Raw genomic sequence first — 21,606 nt, forward strand, 5'->3', positions numbered from 1 at the left:
ATGTGTGTTTTTGGAATAATTTTGAGATTTAGCATATTTGTTCAACCAAGTAGTCATACAATAATTATATAATTAGAGATAATTGATCTTGGTTCTTAATTATTAATTACATTATATAATTATAAAATATTATTATTTTTTAAATAATTAATATTATTTTCTTATGTAACTATTAATTTTTCCCTTAAACATAAACATAAAAAATAAAAATTCACATGTAATTCCTATTTAACATCCACACATATTTAATATTTTAAAATAAAATATAATTATTAAAATGTGTGAGTAGTAATTAAAAACTCAGATTTCTTGGTATTGATATTCTTTAAACCAAGAGAAAATATATCATAACAAATTGAAATGAAAAACTAAAGCTAAGAAAATATTGTTACTTCTCTACCATGCAAGAGGAATATTGTTACTAAAGTCAAAACTTTCATTATGTCATTCCCATTCTTTTTCAAAAATCTACAATTTTATTTGATTGATATTATTATTATTATTATTATTATCATTTCATTTCATTCATAGTACAGAAAACTCCATTTAAACTGACAGTTTCAACATTCTTGAATGCATTGTCTATAATTTATTTATGAATATGAGTTAGGTAAATGAAATCAAAAGAATGAGTGTTTTTTTCCTTTTCTTCTTCCACACCCAAAAAAACAAAAAAAAAAACAAAAAATTGTGAAAATGAGATGGAATTTAATTTTAAGTTAGTTGTTACTTGGAATAAATTAAAACCATTATTCTTTTTAATCAAACCAACTGAAGTGATAGTGATTTAATAAATGCACATGACTGTTTTTAAACTCTCAAAACCAATAAAAATAGACAATATTAATATTAATAATAAATTCATCATAAGTAGACAAATGGGTTTTAAAATTTATTCCTTGTATGAATTATTAAAGCTGAAAAAAATGCATTGAATTGATAAATATGGGCAGAAAAAGATGAAAGGTTTTAAAGAAGAGAAGAACAGTATAGAGGCAAAGGCAAGGTTAAGGAAGGGTTGTCCTTATTCACATATCAAAATCCTATATTGGGAACCAGGTTAATATCCTGTTCCCATTTTGGGACACTTTTATTGGAACATATATATATTTTTTCTGTTTCAAATTAATAAGATTCCACTGTTGTGTTAAATTACATTTTTACCCTCACTCTCTCTTTCTTTCCCCCTCTTTTGATTCCCGCCTCCTCACCGGTTCACCTGCTCTACCTGTCATTCTCAGCTTTTTTTCCCGGTTATTACAGCAATACCGCACCTTATTATTATTATTATTATAAAAAATAAATTAAATTGATCGTAATTCCAAACATTTCACAAGTAACCCTGAATTATCAATTATTCACTAATTTGTAATTTAAAGAGAGTAATTATATGTGTACCTAAATATTATGGAGAATTTTGATAAACTCCGTATTTATCTACACTCGAAAAAATATTTTAGTCTAATTTTTTTATAATTATTTAAAATTATTTGTAAATTTTTTTAGAAAATTTCAATAATTTATAATATTGAATTTTTTTTTATAAAATTATTATGTGTGCGATTTTTTTTTATATATATACATAGTAAGTAATTGTTTAAACGTTATTTTTCAGTATTATAAACTATTTAAAATTTTCAAAAAATTTATAAGTAATTCTAACTAACTACAACGTACATAATTATCATAAAAATAAGCTAAAAAAATTTTCTAGCTAACAAAATAAATAGAAAATCTACCAAAACAATAGAATCTTCTACAGAAATTTCCAATATCATATACACCAACAATTTAACTTGACAATTTTTTAACAATTTATATTTTATTTTATACAAGACCTACTGTTTAAATGTTATGTGTAATATTTTGATATACATCTTATTATTTTTTTTTAAAAGGTTGCATTTATTAATTTTGAATTTGGGTTGCTTTTATAGATTTATCATCTCCTTCCATAAATATATTTATTTTATTTGGTCAATATTTATTAATTTAATTAATTAACTTCAATACTTTGTGTTGAGAAAAAAAAGGAAAATCTTGTCAAAAAAAAATGTGTGGAGCTGTAAACTTGTTTTTAATGGACATAATCTTAAAATATCAGTTTCCAATGGTTACTTAAATTCCCTTACTTATGGGTGTTTTAATGAGCTCGAGGTGTTGTTTGAGGATGTTATAGCTTTATTGTCTAAATTTCCGGGGGCAGTTTTGTCCTATGTGGCTTGCGATAAGAAATTCTGCAGCTCATAGTTTGGCAAAGCATGCCCTTCGGTTAGACGATGAGCTATCCTAGTTCGAGGAGATGCAGCTGCTGATTATGGATTGTAACGTTATTAATCATGTGTGATTTTGATCACCGCGTCAAAAAGAAAAAAAAAATTCCCTTACTTATAACGATTTTTATTTAATTTAATTTATTTTAGCAAAAGAAAAATACATTTTTTTTTCGAGCTTTTTTATTTTTATACTTTAAAACAGTTTTTTTTTCTTATTTTTACGAAATTCTACATAGAAATCTCTATTGTAACTAGTGCTACAACCTAAATTGTAACAAAAAATCGTATAAAAACTTCTATTGCAACTAGCGCTGCAATCACTTTAGAAATTAAAACCGTAAATTTAAAAAAAAAAAAATTTAAAAAAATATATAGAATAATTTTCCTTCTTTTTTTACCACAAATATGTAATAAAAAGTTTATAGAGATACATAATTTTACACAGAATACTTATCAAAACTTTACCATATATAATTTAAAGTAGGAATTACATCATTTTTAATTGTACCATAAAAAATAAGTATAATTTGAGTTTATCATAGTCAGTATTTTATAAATTACATTTTACATTTATTACATTTTATTTGCTTACAATTTTTAGTTTTAATGTTTCTTTAAGAGTGCCTTTAGAAGTAATCGACTAATCGTGTAATTAATATAAAAAATTGTATATAATAATTTTTTTTATATTTGACAAATGAATTAGTAATTATATAGTTTAATAATAATAATTATCTAAAAAATAATAATATTTCATTTTTAAATAATGTAATCTAAATCTCTCAATTATTTCTAATTACATAATTATCGTGTAATTACTTAATCCAACAAATAGACCAAATCTTATAATTAGACTTCATTATACTTATTCCAATTGTATAATAGCTTTCCAAACGAACCTAACAAATAATTTTCATTAAAAAAAAAAAAGAATAAGTTAAAAACAAAACCAAAAAAGAATAGAAAGGGTAAAAATGTAATAACACAAAAAGAAAGAAAAAAAAGGGAAGAATTTGAGATTGTGAATAAAAGGAGTCTTATTTGGTAATTTCACAAATTTCCTTTTCAGGTCCTTTCGTCGTCGTCGTCGTTCTCCTCAGACTTTGTTCTGACTATGCAACCCAACCTCTGCAGAGAGAGAAACTAATAAATCAAAAAAAAAAAAAATAAATACACTTGTGACGTTTCCAAAAGTCAAGAAACCCTAAAATCTTCTCGTTTTCATGGAAAATTTCTCACATTCCCGGCATCCAAACAGGGCTACGGCGGCGTTTTCCAAGAAAATTTGTGGCAATGCCGCCGGTGGCTTTGCGCCTTCAAAGTCCCTTTACGATGATGTATACGGAGGTCCACCGAAGTTCGGTGTTTCCACTCTATCTCCTCGAATGGAAGACTACGGTGAGATTTTTGGAAGTTTTCAGGCTTCTCGAGCTTCGTCGATTCCGGTGTTGGATCTTCCGGCGGTCGATGAAGCGGAGGTTTATTTCGATGTTAGGAGTTCTAGTTTTGACTATTCCGAGGTTTTTGGTGGGTTTAATGGTCTAGATTTCGCTGTCTCTTATGAGGAGTTGGTCGATCAATCTAAGGGTATGGATGGTGATTCTTCCGACGAACCTTGGTATGATCACGTATTCATATTCCTTTTCTTAAACTTCTTAGCTTTCACTTTTTCCCTCATTTTGTTAAATTGTGAGAAATATTTTTTGTCAAAATGTCTGAAAAATATGTCTATTTTTAAGTTTTTTGTTTTCTTCCTTCAGAAAAAAACAATTTTTTTTTTTTGGCTTGTCTTAATTTGGGTATGATAATATTGCTTTCGGAAGCTCCTCCATGTGAGCTTGCGGGAAAAAATGCTGTATGTTTTCGAGCATTTTTAGGGAACATATGTGGTCAATATTATGAATTTTTGAAGTCAACACTTGGGGAGTCTGGCTTTGTAGATTATAGTTACATAAGCAAACAGCTCGACTGAGCTAGAGTTTTTTTTTGTCTTTCTTTTTCTGGGGTGGGGGGCTTAAATTGTTTGTGGAAAATGACAGGTTTTACTGTCTAAATTAAGCTTGTGAAATTAGGTTATTGATTGATAAAAATACCATATTTTTGTTTCAGTGTATATATAAGTAGAATGAAAAAATGGCTTTAGCTAGTGCAGTTAGTTTTGAGCTGTACTTCACAGTTCAAATCCCACATTCAATGTTAAATTTAATCCCTTCACTTGATTAAGTTTGGGATTATCTTTAAGAAAGATCAGAACTTTACTGTTGTATGGTGTGTTCTGTTTTAAATGGCTGTGGCATAAGTGATGGTATTTATTGTTCTTGTTTCATATTGATAGGTCTCCAGCAGAGTTTGAATCTCTATCGGAAGAGTCAGATATTTCTGGCAAAGATCGTTCCTTTTCAAATGGAAGTCCTCATCACTCGCTTGATGGTAGTACAGAGTTTAATATATCTTACCATAAAACTAATCAAATGAGCAACGACGATTTTTCAAACGGGACTACACATGTAACTCAACTTCATGGTGTTTCGGGATTCTCTGTCATGGTTGATTCATCACCCTTGCAGGAGGATGAAGCTAGCAATGTCAATATAGATTTGATTGTTGATAAGCTGAAGGCGAAGCATCTTAAAAAAACATTATCGCACCCTCCTAATGGTAGTGCCGCTGGACATGCATTTGAAAATGATCTTAGAACTCAGAAAGGAAGTGATAATAATGGATTTTTCCATAGAGAAGCGTTTGTAGGTATATCTGAAATCAACCTTCGAACTCAGCCATCGGAATTGCCTCCACCTTGTCGGCCACCTCCTATAGTAGATGGTGAGAAGGGAGGTTCTAGTAAACTGGCCCCATATCATAATTGTTTTACTTCAGAAGGATTCTCGGGAGATGATTCGCCGCCTTTCTTTGATGTAGAGGTAGATGCCAGTTCGTCTGCTGCAGTCTCTGCTGCTGCTATAAAAGAAGCAATGGAGAATGCTCAGGCAAAGATTAAAAGTGCAAGAGAATTAAGAGAGAAGATTAAAGATGGACTTCAAACCAGCCATAAATCAGGTTCGAAAAAGGATGTGAAAGGGAAGCAAGGGAAGAGAGGTAAGATTATTGATGGATCCAATAGAATAAAAGACGAGATTGTGAAGGGACCTTGCGAAAAAGCCAGCGGATCAACTCTGTTCGTGATGGAGGAGAAGCAGAAGGTGACTACGGCAGGCCCTGAAGTTCCAGAATATGTAGAACCGGAAAAACCTCATGCTGCTGCTCAAAAGTATGCGAAAGACATGTCTGAGAAGGAAATATGTTCAAATAGAGGAGCTTATACCATTGATGAAGCTAGTGAATGGAAAGAGGCAACCGAATTTTTTGAATTAATAACAACAGAGGAATCTAAGAAGGTTGTTGAACAGGTAGATAACAAGAATACTGCTGTGCAGAATACGATTCACGAGCATGGACAGCTTGAGAAGGCAACTGTGGAATCTTTTGATAAGCACTCAGAAAATGGCGGGAAACAAAATGCTGCCTCGAAAGATCATGGGCCGGAAAATCCTGAGCTGAAACAAGGCACAAATGAGTCTTTTGGGTACGAGGAAAACCATGTACAGTCAATGTTAAAGGAGGAGGCATGTGAGCAAAAAGATGGTGAGGATAAGGTAAAAGTAACCAATGAAGTTTGTGAATGGGGGGAAGTCGATAACAGCTTTACAATAGCCAAGCAGCTTCTGGGATCCAACAAAAGAAGCGGTGGTAATAAATCCACTAGAGAGAGAAAAAGATGGTTTGAAGATTCCAAAGTTGAGCAGCCTATAAAGCTAAAGGAGAATGATAAAATATCGGAGGCTGACAAAATGATTGAAATTGAAGAAAAATGCAAGCTTTTCCATGAAAGTGTAGACATCGAAGAGAAGCAAACAGAGGCTTTTGAACAGAATATAAGTTTTGAAGGGGCATTTGACCAAGAAGAAAATGAGAAAAAATTGCAGAAGGATATTGAACAGGAAGAAAATCAGAAGGGGCTAAACCGTATGTTTGAGAAAGTAGAGAGTGAGAGGAGACCTAAAGTAGCTGTCAAGCATCATGAGAATGGAATGGGATTGAAACAGTCCCTTCAACAGGAAATTTACAAGAAGACACAGAAACAAGCTCTTAAGCTGGAAGAAGAGAAAAAACGTGAAAAGGCTCATAAAAGAGAAGCAAACAAGAATGTACTTAAATCGGTTAATGGGGAGAAAGAGACTAGGAAAAACATGAAGGCCTATCAGCAAGAAATTAATGAGAAAAGATTCACAGAGGAGGGTCTAGACAAAGAAGATATAGAAACAAAACTGTCAGACAATTTTGAGCTGTTGGATACTCAGAACATGCCAAGTGAGATTATTGAGCAGGAAAAGACTAAGCAGGTGCTTAAAGATCCTGTTGGTGGAGAAGCTGAGAAGGATCTAGACAAGGCAGATGAAGTGAAGGAGAAGATTGAAAGTAGTAAGGAAGTAAAATTGGCCAAAGAAGCTCAGTTGCTTGTGGAGGAAGATGATCTACCGCAATTTGATGTGGAGCATAAGCTGGATTGTAGTGAGGAGAACAGTCAATCAAGCCAGTCCACTAGCGACATTGATGAAAACAGTGGAAAAGTGAAAACAACTCAGGGCAGCTTTAGCTTTGCCCATGAAGAAAGTGGTGATATAAGGACTAATGAAATGCAACCAGGGGCAGTTGGAAGGAAAAATAAATTCATTGATAATACTATCAAAGCACCTAACATAGCTGAAAAGTACTTCAGAACAGAAGGCGCAGGAAAGGACTTTAATTTGGATAACACTGTGAAGAAAACAAGTGGAGAAATAAAGATTAAACCGAAAGTTAGTGAAACAGAATTAGAAGCATTTGAAATAGAAATTAAGCCAAGCTGTGGTGAAGGAAAATTGAAAGCAGTTGGCCAGTCACAAGGAAACTTAGAACATGGAAAGAACCAATGTAAAGGGGAAGATGCCTTTGAGCTGCCTCATCTAGATAATCGAGCGAAGAAGGTGGGGCAATCAGCCTCAGTTATTGGACAAGCCAATGCCAATAAAATCAAGAGTTCCTCTCAGATGGGATCTGTTTCTGAAAATCAAGAGAAAGAATTTGCTCGTCAGTGGAAGGAGAGAGAAGATTGCACCCAGGCCCAAGCTACCATGAATCAGGAAGAGAAGAGAAAAACAATGCCAACTCATATGGTGAAAGAAAGCAACACCGAAGATAAGAGAAAAACAGAAGCAGTCCAACCGCCTAGGCCTGAAGAGAAGCTAAAGAACCAGAAATCATTTCAGCAGGTTAATGCAGCTGCAGAGAGAAAAGAGAAGACATCTGGAGAGGTAGAAACTGAAAGGATGAAAAGAGAAAGAGAGATAGAAAATGAAAGACTCCGAAAAATAGAGGAGGAGAGGGAGAGGGAAAGAGAAAGAGAAAAGGATAGAATGGCTGTTGACCTAGCAACACTTGAAGCTCGTGAGAGAGCATTTGCAGATTCTCGTGACAGATCAGAAAGGGTTGCTGTGGAGAGGTTAACAGCTGAAGCTCGTCAAAGAGCAATGTCAGAAGCTCGTGAAAGATTGGAGAAAGCATGTGCAGAGGCCAGGGAGAAGTCATTATCAGGAAAGGCAGCTATGGAGGCTAGGATCCGGGCTGAGCGTTCTGCAGTAGAGAGAGCAACTGCTGAGGCTCGTGAGCGTGCTGCTGAAAAGGCAATGGCTGAAAGAGCTGCTTGTGAGGCCAGAGAACGAGTACAAAGATCTGTTTCTGATAAATTTGCAGCTTCCACAAGAAATAATGTGTTGAGACAAAGCTCATCATCCTCTGTGAGTAATCTCTTTTCTGCTGATTTATTGTTCCTTCAGTTAACTTCAATTTTTCATAACAATCTGAATCCAATGGTATTGTGCAGGATCTTCTCGACGGCTCACACCTTAGACATCAATATTCCTCAGTTTATGGTGGTATGTAATCAAATTTTGATATTTACTAGCTGGCTTTTAATATTTTCTTTACATTCTGCCCAATTTGTTTTGAACTTGATTTTTTTTTTTGTTTTACAGAGAGATTTGAAGGAGCTGAAGTTGAATCAGCTCAAAGATGTAAAGCTAGGTTGGAAAGGCATCGTAGAACAGCCGAACGTGCGGTATGATAATTCAAGTATTTATAGTTAATGAAACAGCTTTTGTTTTATATTTAACTTATTTAACATCAAGCTTGTCCATTTCAGGCGAAAGCTCTTGCAGAGAAGAATATGCGCGATCTTCTTGCCCAGAGAGAGCAAGCAGAAAGAAATGTAAAAACTTTGTTGATAGAACTTCTTAGGATTCAGATTTTCTTCTCTTTTCTGGTTTAATGAGACTGATCTAATTGTGTTTGCAGAGATTAGCAGAAACTTTGGATGCTGATGTCAAGAGGTGGTCAAGCGGGAAAGAAGGGAACTTGCGCGCCCTGCTTTCAACTTTACAATATGTACGCATTTGTTATTTCTCCTTCGATACACAATAACACATTTTAATTTACTAAAAAAAAAAATCTTTCTTTGGTGGCAGATCCTCGGGCCTGATAGCGGTTGGCACCCAATTCCCTTAACAGAGGTTATTACTTCAGCTGCTGTAAAGAAAGCTTACAGGAAAGCCACCCTTTGTGTTCATCCTGACAAATTACAACAGCGCGGTGCAAGTATTCATCAGAAGTATATATGCGAAAAAGTTTTCGATCTTTTAAAGGTAATTTACAACGGACACAACCATGTTTTATCAGGGTTATGTATATTACATAAGGTTCACCTTTTAAACCTTTCTGCAAGACAATTGTTACAAAATAGAAAAATTAGTTTTAGTTGATAACTACCGGACACTTACATTTTTGTGGTCTGTCTGAATTTACTCCAGGAAGCTTGGAACAAATTTAACTCGGAAGAACGGTGACTCGGCCTCTCTCATACTTTATAATGCTGTTATACTGCAACAGCATGTAATTTTATAAAGCTGTAAGTAGATATAGTCTTATGTTCAGTTTTTCCTTTCTATCTTTCACTTATTAATTTAAGTAGATATTGAATGTAAGCTTAAAAGCTCAAAGAAAATAGTTTAAGGAAATCCAAGTAAATGAAATATGGTTGGCCCCCTCTTTTTTTTTTTTTTTCTTTCTTCTTTTAAACTTTATTAAATTGTCTACTTAAAATTTGCACTCAAATATTACGAAACAGTTAACGCTATTAGATATTATGGTGTCTATTGTCTAGTAAAATAGTTAGCGATTTCCTGTAATTATTACTAAAGTAAAATATGTGGTATCAGATATTAAATTACATTAGTAGCGATATTTCATCTCCTAGAAGAGTATTTTATTTTTGGGTGTTCAAAATATGGCTATGCAATTTTCACTTTTCATTTTCCACAATCAATAAAAATTGAGTGGGTGAGTATTATGAAAGGGAAGTTGCTGAGGAAATTTCCCAATTGAATTGAACAAAGATGGAATGAGGAAATTTTCTGAGAAGATTGGGTTGTGTCACTATCAAGTATTAAAAATAATAATAATAAAAATTGAGAATCTAATCTTTTTCCCCACCTTAGATTCAGAATCTTTATGGTCATAAAAGAGAATAGTATAGTCCACGTGTCATGTACCTATTGGGACACTTTGCTATAGTGCTTGACGATGTGATGTGAACGGTGTCGTTGGCTATGCCTTTATGGAGAAGTTGATACCTGGTCTACTGTAGTCCTCAAGTTACACATTTTTCAAATTTGTTGTGCTATTAATTCTTATATTCAATTAATTAATTAATTATATTTGATCTCTTTCAATAATAATAATAAGGGCTTTTTTCATAAATGTACAACAAAAATAAAATAATTATAAAAAATGTGCAAAAAAAAAATTATTTTAAAAATTTATATATTTTGAAAACTTATTACATGAAACCATACATTTTTAATATGTTTATTAAACCTCAAAATAAACAATTTCGTAAAATTAATTAAACGGTTTTATAAAAATAAACAAGTTAGATATTTTTTTATTAAAAGATAAATGTTTATTATCTATTTTAGTATGAATTATTATAATTTAATAAGATGTTTTTTTAATAAAATACAATATCAAAAGGGAAATTTGATTTTCTATGCTTAGAAAATCAAAAAATTTGATTTTTAAACCAATAATTAAAACCCTAAAAAAACTATACCTTTTTTTTCAAAACCCCAAAAATACCCCCAAACTAAAACTATCTCTCTTTCTCTCTCTATCTAGCCGGTCCCAATAATCCCACACCCGTGTCGATGGTGGACCTTGGGGTCCGATGGGGTCCGACCAATCGGACCCATCGGACCCCAAGGTCCGACCATCGGAACCTCTCTCTTCCCCTCTCTCTCTCAAATCGCGGGAAAAAAAAAAAAAAAAAAAAAAATTAAAGCTAGGTCGGACCTTCTCGTCCGATGGGTCCGACCATCGGACCCATCGGACCCGAAGGTCCGACCATCGACCCTTTCTTCCTCTCTCTCGGAATCGCAAAAAAAAAAAAAAAAAAAAAATTTCAAAGGTCCGATGGGTCCGACCATCGGACCCCCAAGGTCCGACCATCGGACCTTTGTCTTCTTCCCTCTCTCAAATCGCAGGAAAAAAAAAAAAAAAGTTTCAGAGAAAATCGCAGGAAGTGAGTGGGGGCGGTCAAGAGTGGGTGGGTGCGATCTAGGGTGGGTGGGTGCGGTCTACCGTCGGTGGGTGGGTGCGGTCTACCGTGGGTGCGGTGGTTCACCGTGGGTGGTGGTCGATCGGCGTTTTGGGTGGAACGCCGGAGGTGGATCGGTTGGATTTGGTGCTTTCTTAGTTGGGTTTCGGGTGGGATTGCTTTGAGAGAGAAAGGAGGAAGAGAGAGAGATGGTTGAGAATAATGAGGGGGGTATTTTTGGGGTTTTGAAAAAAAAGGAATAGTTTTTTTAGGTTTTAAATTTTTGGTTTAAAAATCAAATTTTTTGATTTTCTAAGCATAGAAAATCAAATTTCCCTATCAAAATTATAAACATTAATGTATATAAATATAAATCAATACTTAAAATTACTAAAAATAAACATGACACGTAGAGTGATATAATAAACATATGTGAATATTATTATTTTGTTTATTAAAGTAGTAGGTTTAATAAATAAAAAACAAAATAAACATATATATACAAAGTATTTTATATTATTAGTATGTTTATTATAATTGTAAACATAAAAATAGACATAGTCAATTTATACTATACTAAAATAAGTATATTTTCTTTCTATTGTTTCTATATATTGATTATTTTCTAATGAGTTAGTGAACAAGTTTTTTATTGAAGTATAATTCTTACATCAAAAAATAATAAACAAAGATAACTTTATAAATTTCAAAAATTATTTAATTAAAAAAAATAAACACGAGACAATTAATAAACAAAGAAAAAGATAAAGATAAACAATTTTTTATATATATATTATTTATTTTCTAAAAAATTACTAAAAAAATAAAAATAACACACGTAGAGTGATATAATAAACTTATGTGAATATTATTATTTTGTTTATTAAATTAGTATGTTTAATTAATAGAAAATAAAATAAATACATATATAAAATATTTTATATTATTAGTATGTTTATTATAATTGTAAACATAAAAATAAACATAGCCAATAAACACATATATAAAATATTTTATATTATTAATATGTTTATTATAATTGTAAACATAAAAATAAACCTAACCAATATTACCATATATATACTAATCAATAATTATTACCATATATATATTATAATAAAAATTGAAAAAAAGTTTTTAATTATATATAAAAGTGTATGAGAAAATGATAATAAGTTTTTTTGCACATATTTTATAGTTAATTAAAATAATGTATACAAAATTGTAAAATGCCCTAATAATAATACTTATTATATTTGATTCTCATTATTTTTCCCACAATGTCAAACACAAGATATGTAGCTATGTTTTCTTTATTCAACTACTTATTTTATGTGTTTTAACACTTTAAATTGTTATTAGTGCAATTGAATATCTAATTAACTAATAATAGTTTTAATCAACATTTATTTTATCTAACACAATTTTTTTTTAATTACTATTTAATTTTTTCTACGAGCTCCCATTTTCTATTAATTTGTATATATATAAAAAAATTATTTGTAAAGCCCAATAAAACTAATGATTCAATAATAGTAATCAATTGTTCAAGAATAATTTTTTTTCAACAACTGTGAAAGAATATCTTGTTAAAGATAAAAGAGGTGTGTATTCAAAAAAGTTTAATCAAATTTTTAGTAATAATATTTTTCAAAAACTAAAATAATAATAATAATAATAATACGGTAAGTAAAATGGATTGAGATTTGATGAAATTGACCTTGTTTTTTGTAATATTTAACAATGCGTGGAATAAATCTTATTATTATTATTTTAAAAAAAAAATTATTACTCTTATTAATATTATCTCTTGACGTAAAAAAACACGCTGCACTTTTAGGTCAGAGGAAAAAAAAAATTAAAAATAGTAACAAATTTATTGTCAACTTTTTTTTGGACAAAAAAAGTGTCAAACCTACTTGTCCATTCATTTTGTACCACTAATTAATTTAATCATTATTATTAAAATCGTAGTTGAATATTTTGTCCAAACAAAAAAAAAGTAGTTGAATAAAGAAAGCGTGGGTGCTGGCTCTTCTAGAGTCACGAAATGTGAAATGCATTTACTTTAAAAAAAAATAAACAAATAAGAGAATAAGTCCTTTAATATTTCCAACAATAAAATAAATATATTAAAATTAAAAGTCTTTGTTACTTTAATAGGTTAAATTTACGCTCTAAGAAAGACACCAAACAATAATGAGTAGTAAAACATTTAATCACTTAACTTTATATTTAATTTATAACCATTTATAATTAGTACATTAATTGGCTGATTATAATTTGTAACGATTTCATAATGATCAAATTTTTTCGAGCTGAATTATTATAATTTTTATGTATTTTATTGGTTATTTTCTTTCAAAGATTTATTCTCGAGTGTTTAAATATAATTTGAATATTTGAGTATTTAAAAAGAATTAACAATCTAAATTATAGATTAATACAGCTACATTATACTGTACTACTAATCTAGTTTTCTAATATTGTCACGTTTTGGTTAAAATCAACTTTTTGGGTTGATTGGGAAAGTTGTTATAGATAGATCTCAAGTGATTATAAACAAAACCAAAGATTTGATACTAAATTAAACAAAATGAATTAATTAATAAAAGACTTTATAATTTAAATTTCAAAAACAAAAGAAAATAAAAATAAGTAAATGAAATCATGGGTGAGGTGTGAAGTGTGACCCTACCCACTTTTATATTATTTTATTCAGTTCTGGTTTGTTTGACAAGACAAAGCAAAGCCCACGTGCTTATTATAATATTAAAAAAAAAATAACAAAACCCACCCAAACGACGTCGTCTTCAGAAAAATGAAAAAGACATTATTATTCACGCTCAAACGCCGTTTCAGCTGTTGCAAGTAAGGGCAATTTAGACATTTCAATAAATAAGATACGTGGAAGTTTCGAGCCGTAATAAAATAAAATTAAGCAAAAAGGTTTTCAAATATTTTCGGAAGTGATCTAACCCCGCGTGTGTGTCAAACTCCGATCTCAAAAGACCAATTTTAAATTAAATTAAATTTATTTTTATTTATTTACGTCAAAAAAAAGAGAAGAAATTATTTATTTATTTTAAATAATTTTAATTAAATAGAGAGAGAGAAAGAGGCGGTCGTTATTGGAATAAGAGGAAATGGGTTTTAAGCTATTTTTCCAAAAAATTGTGAAGAACAGGGCAGAATAGAATCATCATCGTCAAGAAAAGCCCTCAAAAATTATGCACCTCAATCTTTATCTTCTTCTTCTTCTTCGCTCCCATTTTTTATCTGATCGACTTCGTTGTTTTCGCGCCTAGGGTTTCCCTCCCCTCCATTCGCAGCTCATCGCTCTTATCGCAAGGTTTTTTTTATATATATATATTTTCCGTTTCTTTTTTCCTTGGCTGCTTTTTTTTTATTATATATATTGTGTATATGTGCTGTTGGTTGTATGTTTGCTTGTTTGGTTGATGAGAAAGAGACATGTAAGGGTGGTAAATTGTGGTTTTTTTTTTTTGTTGGATTTCTTGTGATTTGTTTGCTTTTTTTCGAGGGTATGACCTAAAAGCTTGGGTTGGATTGCTGTGTGGAAATTTTGGTTTGAAGGTCGATTATGTAATGCTCTCTCTCATGTATTCTCTGTAATGAATCGGAAGAGCGTTAGCTCTTTTGGATTTGGAATCGGCTGTTTTTGAATTGTGCGGTTTTTGATTTCTTCATTTTTGTTTTGGTTATCGTAAGAAGTATTTTGTTTTAGGGTTCGTTGGTATTTTGAGAATTAGCTCGGGAGTTTGGCAGCATTACTAAACTAATTAGATTATAAGATAGAAAAAAAAATTATACTTTTAGACATTTTTTTTTCACTTGAATGAGATCACAAATCTTGTATGGGGTTTAGGATTAAATGAGCTGACTATTCGTTTTTTAATTCTGTTCTTGTGGGTTGTGGATTAATGCAGATGAATTGTTGTTTCTACTGTTATGTAATGTTTTTCTCTCTTTTTTTTTCCTTTCCAAAATGTTTGGAGCTCTCTTTGCATCAAATTAGATAGCTGTCTTTAAATTTTTACTCTTAAACGGCTAATTGAATGTTAAAATTATGCAGAGCTATGCCGACGTTTACTGCTCTAGCCTTAGATACCTTGTTGGAACCTGGAGCTTCAAAATCAGTCGACAAATCTGTTCCAAGACCTGTACCGAAACCACAGCCTGGTCCTAATTCAAAGCTGGAGAGGAGGAATAGTACTTCAGTTGCAGAAAGAAGAAGGAATCGCCCTCCAATAACTCCTGCACTTTATGCTACTCCCGAATCAACCCCACTCCCTGATTCGCCTACATCATTCCCCCCTTCTCCTTACATTATCAATCACAAGCGGCGTGGACCACGCCTTCTTAAGAGTTCCTCAGAGGCTAGTGTATTGTCACGCCCAAAAGGCCAAGATGATGAAAAGGTTGATGGGAATTTGAATAATGGAGAAACCAAGGTTACCAGTTTAGGAGAGGAGGATTCTTTTACTTTCCCTGTTGCTAAAACAATTCCCGAACCTCAGGTTACTGATTATCCTGACTGTGAAAGCAGTAATGGAAAACATGGAAATGGTAGCTTGGAACTTGAAAGCAATACTGGAAAACTTGTTAAAACTAATGAGGAACTTGTGAATGGTAAGGTGGAACATGAAAGCAGTAGTTGGAATAATGATCAGGTTATGTTTCTTGATTCAGCAAAACAAGCTCCATTGACTCCTGGAAGAGAGAGCGACCGGGAAGATTTCTTTGATCCTCGTGATTCTATGAGTTTTACAAGTAATACTGATGGAGAGGATAATGCTGAAGGAGAACGGTCGGCACAACTCACTACACCTATGGGCGAATTTTATGATGCTTGGGATGGTACATAAGTTGACGTTTTCTCTCTATTTATTATTTTGAGTAATATTTGAGATACCTGTTTTACACCCAAAATGCATAAAGTATACAGTATACTTATTAATGTGAGCTAGTTTTTAGTTTTTACCACCCATAAAAATTGTGATCTCACTTTGAAAAAAATGACACTCTAGTGTGAGATTTTTTGGTGTAAAAAAGTATTCTTAATGAGTGGAATGGAAAACTATTGGGTTGTAGGGTATAAAATTTAATTTTTGTACAACCTCAATTCTCGTGTGCTTTAAACTCCTAGTTTTGCTCGCTAACAAGTTGTGTTGTGAGGTAGTTCAGTGCTAACGGAGTTCTTCTCTTCTTTAGTTTAATTTTTTTTTTTCATCCATTCAATGATAACAGTGTTCTTACTGTGATGTTTTTTTTTTCAACGATAGAACTTTCTTCTGAGAGTGGGCAACAGTCGGTTCATCGTGATGTTGAAGCTGAATTTCGTGAAATGAGAATGAGTTTACTGATGGAAATAGAGAAGCGGAAGCAAGCAGAAGAAACGTTAAGTGACATGCAAAAACAATGGGAAAGGATCAGGCAACAGTTGTCACTTGCGGGATTAACGCTACCTGCCAAGGCCACTCCTGTTGAAGGGGAAGAACAGCTTGATTCCGATTCTGGAGAGGAGCTGTGTAGACAAGTATACATTGCTAGATTTGTTTCAAATTCTATTGGGAGAGGCTTAGCCAGGGCAGAGTTGGAGGCGGAGATGGAAGCACAGATTGAGGCTAAGAACTTTGAGATTGCTCGATTGTGTGACAAACTTCGAAACTATGAGGCTATGAATCAGGAAATGGTTCACAGGAATCGAGATGTTCTTGGTGAGGCTTCTGTTCTTAAGTACTTAACATTTTAGCAAATTGTTATTTGTGCAATTTAGTAGTGGGCCTTATATAATTTTAATTTAATTTAAATGTGGGACTCGATATTTGTACCAATAACAATATAGGATGTTTGAGCACCAATGGTGCGCGTCTTCTCTTAGTGTTTCTTTCACAACTAAATTTCATTTGACCATCTAATCATTCTGTGTTATCTTTGTCGTTATGGTTTTCAGAGTCGGCACGACGAGAGAGGATGAAAAAGGAAAGAAGGCAAAGGTGGGTATGGGGCTCCATTGCTTCTGTTCTTACACTTGGCACGGTCGCATTAGCATGGTCTTACCTTCCTTCTTCAGGAACTGGATCACCGACCCCCGAAATCCAGGTTCTTGAATCTGATGATGGAGCGAAATAATACTTATAATCTTTCGAGTGGTAGTACTAGTTGTGAATCTGATGATGCCATAACATAGATGAAAAAAGAGAATAAAAAGAAGAAGAAAAGAAAAAGGTCTTATCCACCCTTGTGTTGTGTGTGGATAACATTCTCTTGTTGTTTTTAAAGTTGCATTTCCCTTTGATATGAGAATGTACAGCTCAATCATAAAATGGGGAGCCGTTACCGGCAAAAACCAAAAAAAAAAGTTGATAATAGGTTACAATATAACGACATGAATAGGATTAGTCCTTATACTGAAAGATGTTTTTTCATGGCTTATCTTTGACATTGAGGTGTCAAAGGCTAAAAATCTCCTTAATCTTTTCTGCACACACATAAGCTTCTTTTACAGGAGGAAATTGTTTCATTTTATTATATATATATTTTATATAATATGATCTTGTATCTAATCAAATTGGAGAACATTTTTGAAATGTTATTATTAACATGTAAGAGTATCTACTGAGATTGAGGTCTCAGCTTAAACTTTTAATGAGCAAGATATCTTGTTCAGTTTCGGCAAAAAATGTAACTCGTGAACCCTTAATTAGAGATTGTGTTGTTTGTGCCATGTTCCAACAAACAAAAGCATTTTATCTACAATTGTTAATTTTTAGTATATATTGACCTAGAGGTTTTAATTTATTGTTTGCAGTTAGAAATAAAATAATAATAATAAAAAATTGTTGCATTTGCAACAATTATCCCAAATTTCGTTTTTTTTTTTAATTTTTGCTTAACCTCAAATTTCGTTTTGAGTAGAAGATTTGTCTTTTAAAATAATTTTTAAAAATAGAATGAGTAATTTAAACTATATATCCTGCATTTCGTGTATACTAGTATACTATTGATCAAAACGAAGCTAATGGTTCCTGTTATGTTGCCAAAGTCTAAGGAATCAAAGAGTTCCATTTCAAAATGGAGTTCTATGGAAGGAAAAGGATGATTGAATTTTCTTACAGGAAAGAATTTACTAATAATAGTAATAAAGAGTTAAAGACTTTGTCAAAGAAAAGAATAAGTAATATAGATTGACACGATTTTTTTTTAAAATGAAATTCAGGGTTAGAGTGGCAATTTGTGTTGGTGTGTTGTGTTTGAATCATGTTGAGGTTTTAAATTTATTGAAAACCTACTAACCCGAACGCGACTTTTGGCACGAAAAAATTTATAAAGCATGACTCGAATAAATTTTGTGTCATGTCGAACTTGTAAAATGTTGTGTTGTGTTCATGTCGTATTGGTAAGTTGTAAGTTAAATTGTTTTTTTAGTCAGTGACGGAGCTAGAATTTCAATTCAGTGAAGGCTTAAATATATTTTTTTTAAGAGCTTGAATAAAAATTGAATCAAATGATTTATTTTTATTTTAAGAAAATTAAAAAAATTGAAATGATATAAAAAAACATGTTAAATAGAGAGTTATATATGTACTTAGAAAAAAAAAAAAGTGTTAATTGTCTTTTGAATTCGGTGTTAAATTTTAGTAGTATTAATGAAATTGGATAGGAGATAGTGAGGGCTTAATATACAAAGCAAGTGAGGGTTTAGTATTTACATTTATAGTAAACAAAAATTTAAATAAAGCTAACTAACATACATGTAATATAAAAGTTTTTTAATTTGAGTGAGGGGTTAAGCCTACATAGTGGCTTAAGTCCCTCCGTCCCTGTTTTTAGTGTTGTCTTTAAATGTATTTTAGATTGTTGACACGACTTGTAATACGAAAAGTTTATAAAACAGAAACACGACCCGAAGATAATTTTTGAATTGTATCGAATTCGTAAAATTTCGAGTCATGGTCGTGTCAAACCCACGAGTTGTAACCTAAATTGCCACCAAGATAGAATTTAAATACCTCAAAAAAATCTACAAACCATCGATGTAAGATTCATACACATACAAAAAGGACAAGAGTCTTCATAACAAGAATTTTAGAAATTAGTAATTGTAAAATTAAAAAAAATTATTTGGGAAGTCATTCTTTATCAATTGTTGGTTTTCCAAAATTGAAATATTGTGAATTTATGGCTTCTTTGTTTCTTCCTATCTCAAGCTTACCCTAATACGAAATTTTTTTTTTTGTAGGGTAACCGATACAGGTTAAAATAACAAAGGTAACAAAGTTACACAACCAGAGGAGAATTTTCTTCCATCTATAATAGTTTATTGTCTATCCTAAGAGCATGCAGAGATACCCTAAGAGAGCTAGACAATAAAACCATAATATCAGAAAAGAAAACCTCAAAACTGAGAGTTGTCACTTCTGAACCACTAGTAAAACACCTGCAAAATAAAGAGAAATTAATTAATACATAATAAATATTTAATAAAAAAAATGAAATTTCCCTTATAAATAAAATAAAATAAAATATGAAATTTTATAAATAGTCACATAGAATTCTCTGACGTAGATACTTATCTATTTTCATCTCCATTCCTGACGGTGATTACACTACATTTGATGTGTTATTATTAGACCAAACTGACCTTACAAAATTAAACTAGCCATATAATAACTTTACAAAATCAAAACTAGTCATGTTAGCCTTACAAAACTAAAAATAGTCATACTGACCTTACAAAATTAAAACTAGCCATACTGGCCTTACAAAACCAAAAACTAGCCATACTAGCCTTACAAAACTAAAATAGCCATACTGGCCTTACAAAACCAAAACTAACCACATTGGCCGTACAAAGAAAACTAGCCACATTGGCCATACAAAAAAACTAGCCACATTGGCCTTACAAAATCAATAAAAACAAACAATTTACAAAACTAGATATATTGCCTTACAAAAACCAAAAAACACGTGCCATAAAAACTAAAAAACCATATTAGTCATAATTAAAATAACAATATTGATAATTCCAATACCTTTAAATTAATAAAGACAATTTGACTCATAAAAAGAGCAACTACAATAGAGAACTTTCTGTAATGTAAATAAAAGGAAAGAAAATCATGTAACTAAGATAATAAAAAATCATAAATAATCTAAATCATATTTAAAGGTCAATACAAAAAAGCCACCACTCAAGCAATTACATAAATTGTAATTAAAGACTTAACAGATAAAAATAATTAATAAATTAATGATAAAAAAAACTTACTGTAATGTAAATAAAAGAAATGAGAAAGTAAATAATAAAAATAATAAAGATCATAAATAAGGACTTAAAAGAAGAAAATATAATTAATAAATTAATGACCAAAAAATCCACTAACCTTAAATACAATAAAACAATAAAATTAAATCATTAATAGCTTTATGAAAAACAAAATCATACATTTTAAGTAAAAAATACTAGTAAGAAGATCTAAAATATTACACTGAATTATAAATGGTAAGAAAAAATAAAGTGATAATGTAAAAATAAATTTCATTTAATGTAATTTAATGAGTTTCGTAAATCTTTTCCTAAAAAAGTATCATATATAATAATCAAGATCAATTAAGATATTGAAAATAAAATTGAAATCAATCACGAGATAAAATTGGCTCAACCATTAAAATTCAATCAAATTCTTAAATTAAATATATCATTAAAGATAAAAAGTCAAAAACCTATTAAGTAAAATTAGCCTAGTAAAACCTAATATATTATAAAAGCTATTAAATTACAAAAAAAGTAATTATACTCTTTAATTTGAAAGAAAGTCAAAAACAAACATAGGAAAAACGTCGTAAATAAAGAAAATATAATTACTATTTAAAAAATAAGAAAACAAATTAATCTTAATAAATTGACTTTTATCACATTAAAAGACTAAATAAATGAAAAAATAAAACTAATAATCTGACAATTAAAAACTAATTGTAAATATGCTTATAAATAGAAAATTTTAAATATGCTATAATTATAATTACCATAAAAGAAATAAAAGTCAAATTTATTTCTCGATTTGGAACAAAAGAGTCAAATTTAGGCCCAGCGTAGTGGGAATATAGAAAAGAGAGAAGATAATGGAGGTTGCAACTAGAGATAACATGAACACTTTGATACTCATTTTTGCAGAAAAACAAAGATGAGTTTGAGTGGGAATATACAAGTCAGTGAGTTTGAGAATAATACTACAATACTAATATATAATAATAATAATACCAAAATAATAAAACCAAATATATACAGATAGTAGAAGATAAATATATAATAACACCACAATTAATATTCACTCTAGGTACTAATGAGAATACAATCATCACACAGTGTTTTTTGGGTCATGTATCTCAACACCAAAACTACATTATTCTTTGATCTCTTTCATCACTTCCCCTGAATCCAAATACACTACTCAAGCTTTCAATAATTTTTCTAAGTCGCAGTATTGAAAACCATCCAAATACAAATTCAGCCACGCATTTAATAAAATTGAAAATTAAAAACCACTTTGAATCTCTACATATATCAAATCGCATCACTGGAAAAAAAAAAAAAAATTGATGCAAACTATATGCATA

The 21,606-nt window shown here is 31.0% G+C and overlaps 2 protein-coding genes across 2 annotated transcripts; both read left to right on the forward strand.

Annotated features, from left to right (window-relative positions):
• The first annotated feature begins 3,257 nt into the window (after nt 1–3,257).
• Nucleotides 3,258–9,427, forward strand: LOC115714393 (auxilin-like protein 1). The gene is made up of 8 exons (XM_030643080.2): nt 3,258–3,894; nt 4,612–8,110; nt 8,197–8,248; nt 8,348–8,430; nt 8,515–8,580; nt 8,667–8,756; nt 8,837–9,013; nt 9,179–9,427. The coding sequence occupies exons 1-8, from the start codon at nt 3,500–3,502 to the stop codon at nt 9,212–9,214; spliced, it is 4,398 nt and encodes a 1,465-aa protein (XP_030498940.2). The 5' UTR covers nt 3,258–3,499; the 3' UTR covers nt 9,215–9,427.
• Nucleotides 9,428–13,926: 4,499 nt separating this feature from the next.
• Nucleotides 13,927–17,224, forward strand: LOC115714420 (uncharacterized). Its single transcript, XM_030643122.2, has 4 exons — nt 13,927–14,314; nt 15,059–15,843; nt 16,269–16,703; nt 16,940–17,224. Exons 2-4 carry the CDS (start codon nt 15,063–15,065, stop codon nt 17,116–17,118), a joined length of 1,395 nt encoding a protein of 464 aa, XP_030498982.2. The 5' UTR covers nt 13,927–14,314; nt 15,059–15,062; the 3' UTR covers nt 17,119–17,224.
• The last annotated feature ends 4,382 nt before the right edge of the window (nt 17,225–21,606 follow it).

Source organism: Cannabis sativa, chromosome 4 (assembly GCF_029168945.1).
Source record: "Cannabis sativa cultivar Pink pepper isolate KNU-18-1 chromosome 4, ASM2916894v1, whole genome shotgun sequence".
Lineage (NCBI taxonomy): Eukaryota > Viridiplantae > Streptophyta > Magnoliopsida > Rosales > Cannabaceae > Cannabis > Cannabis sativa.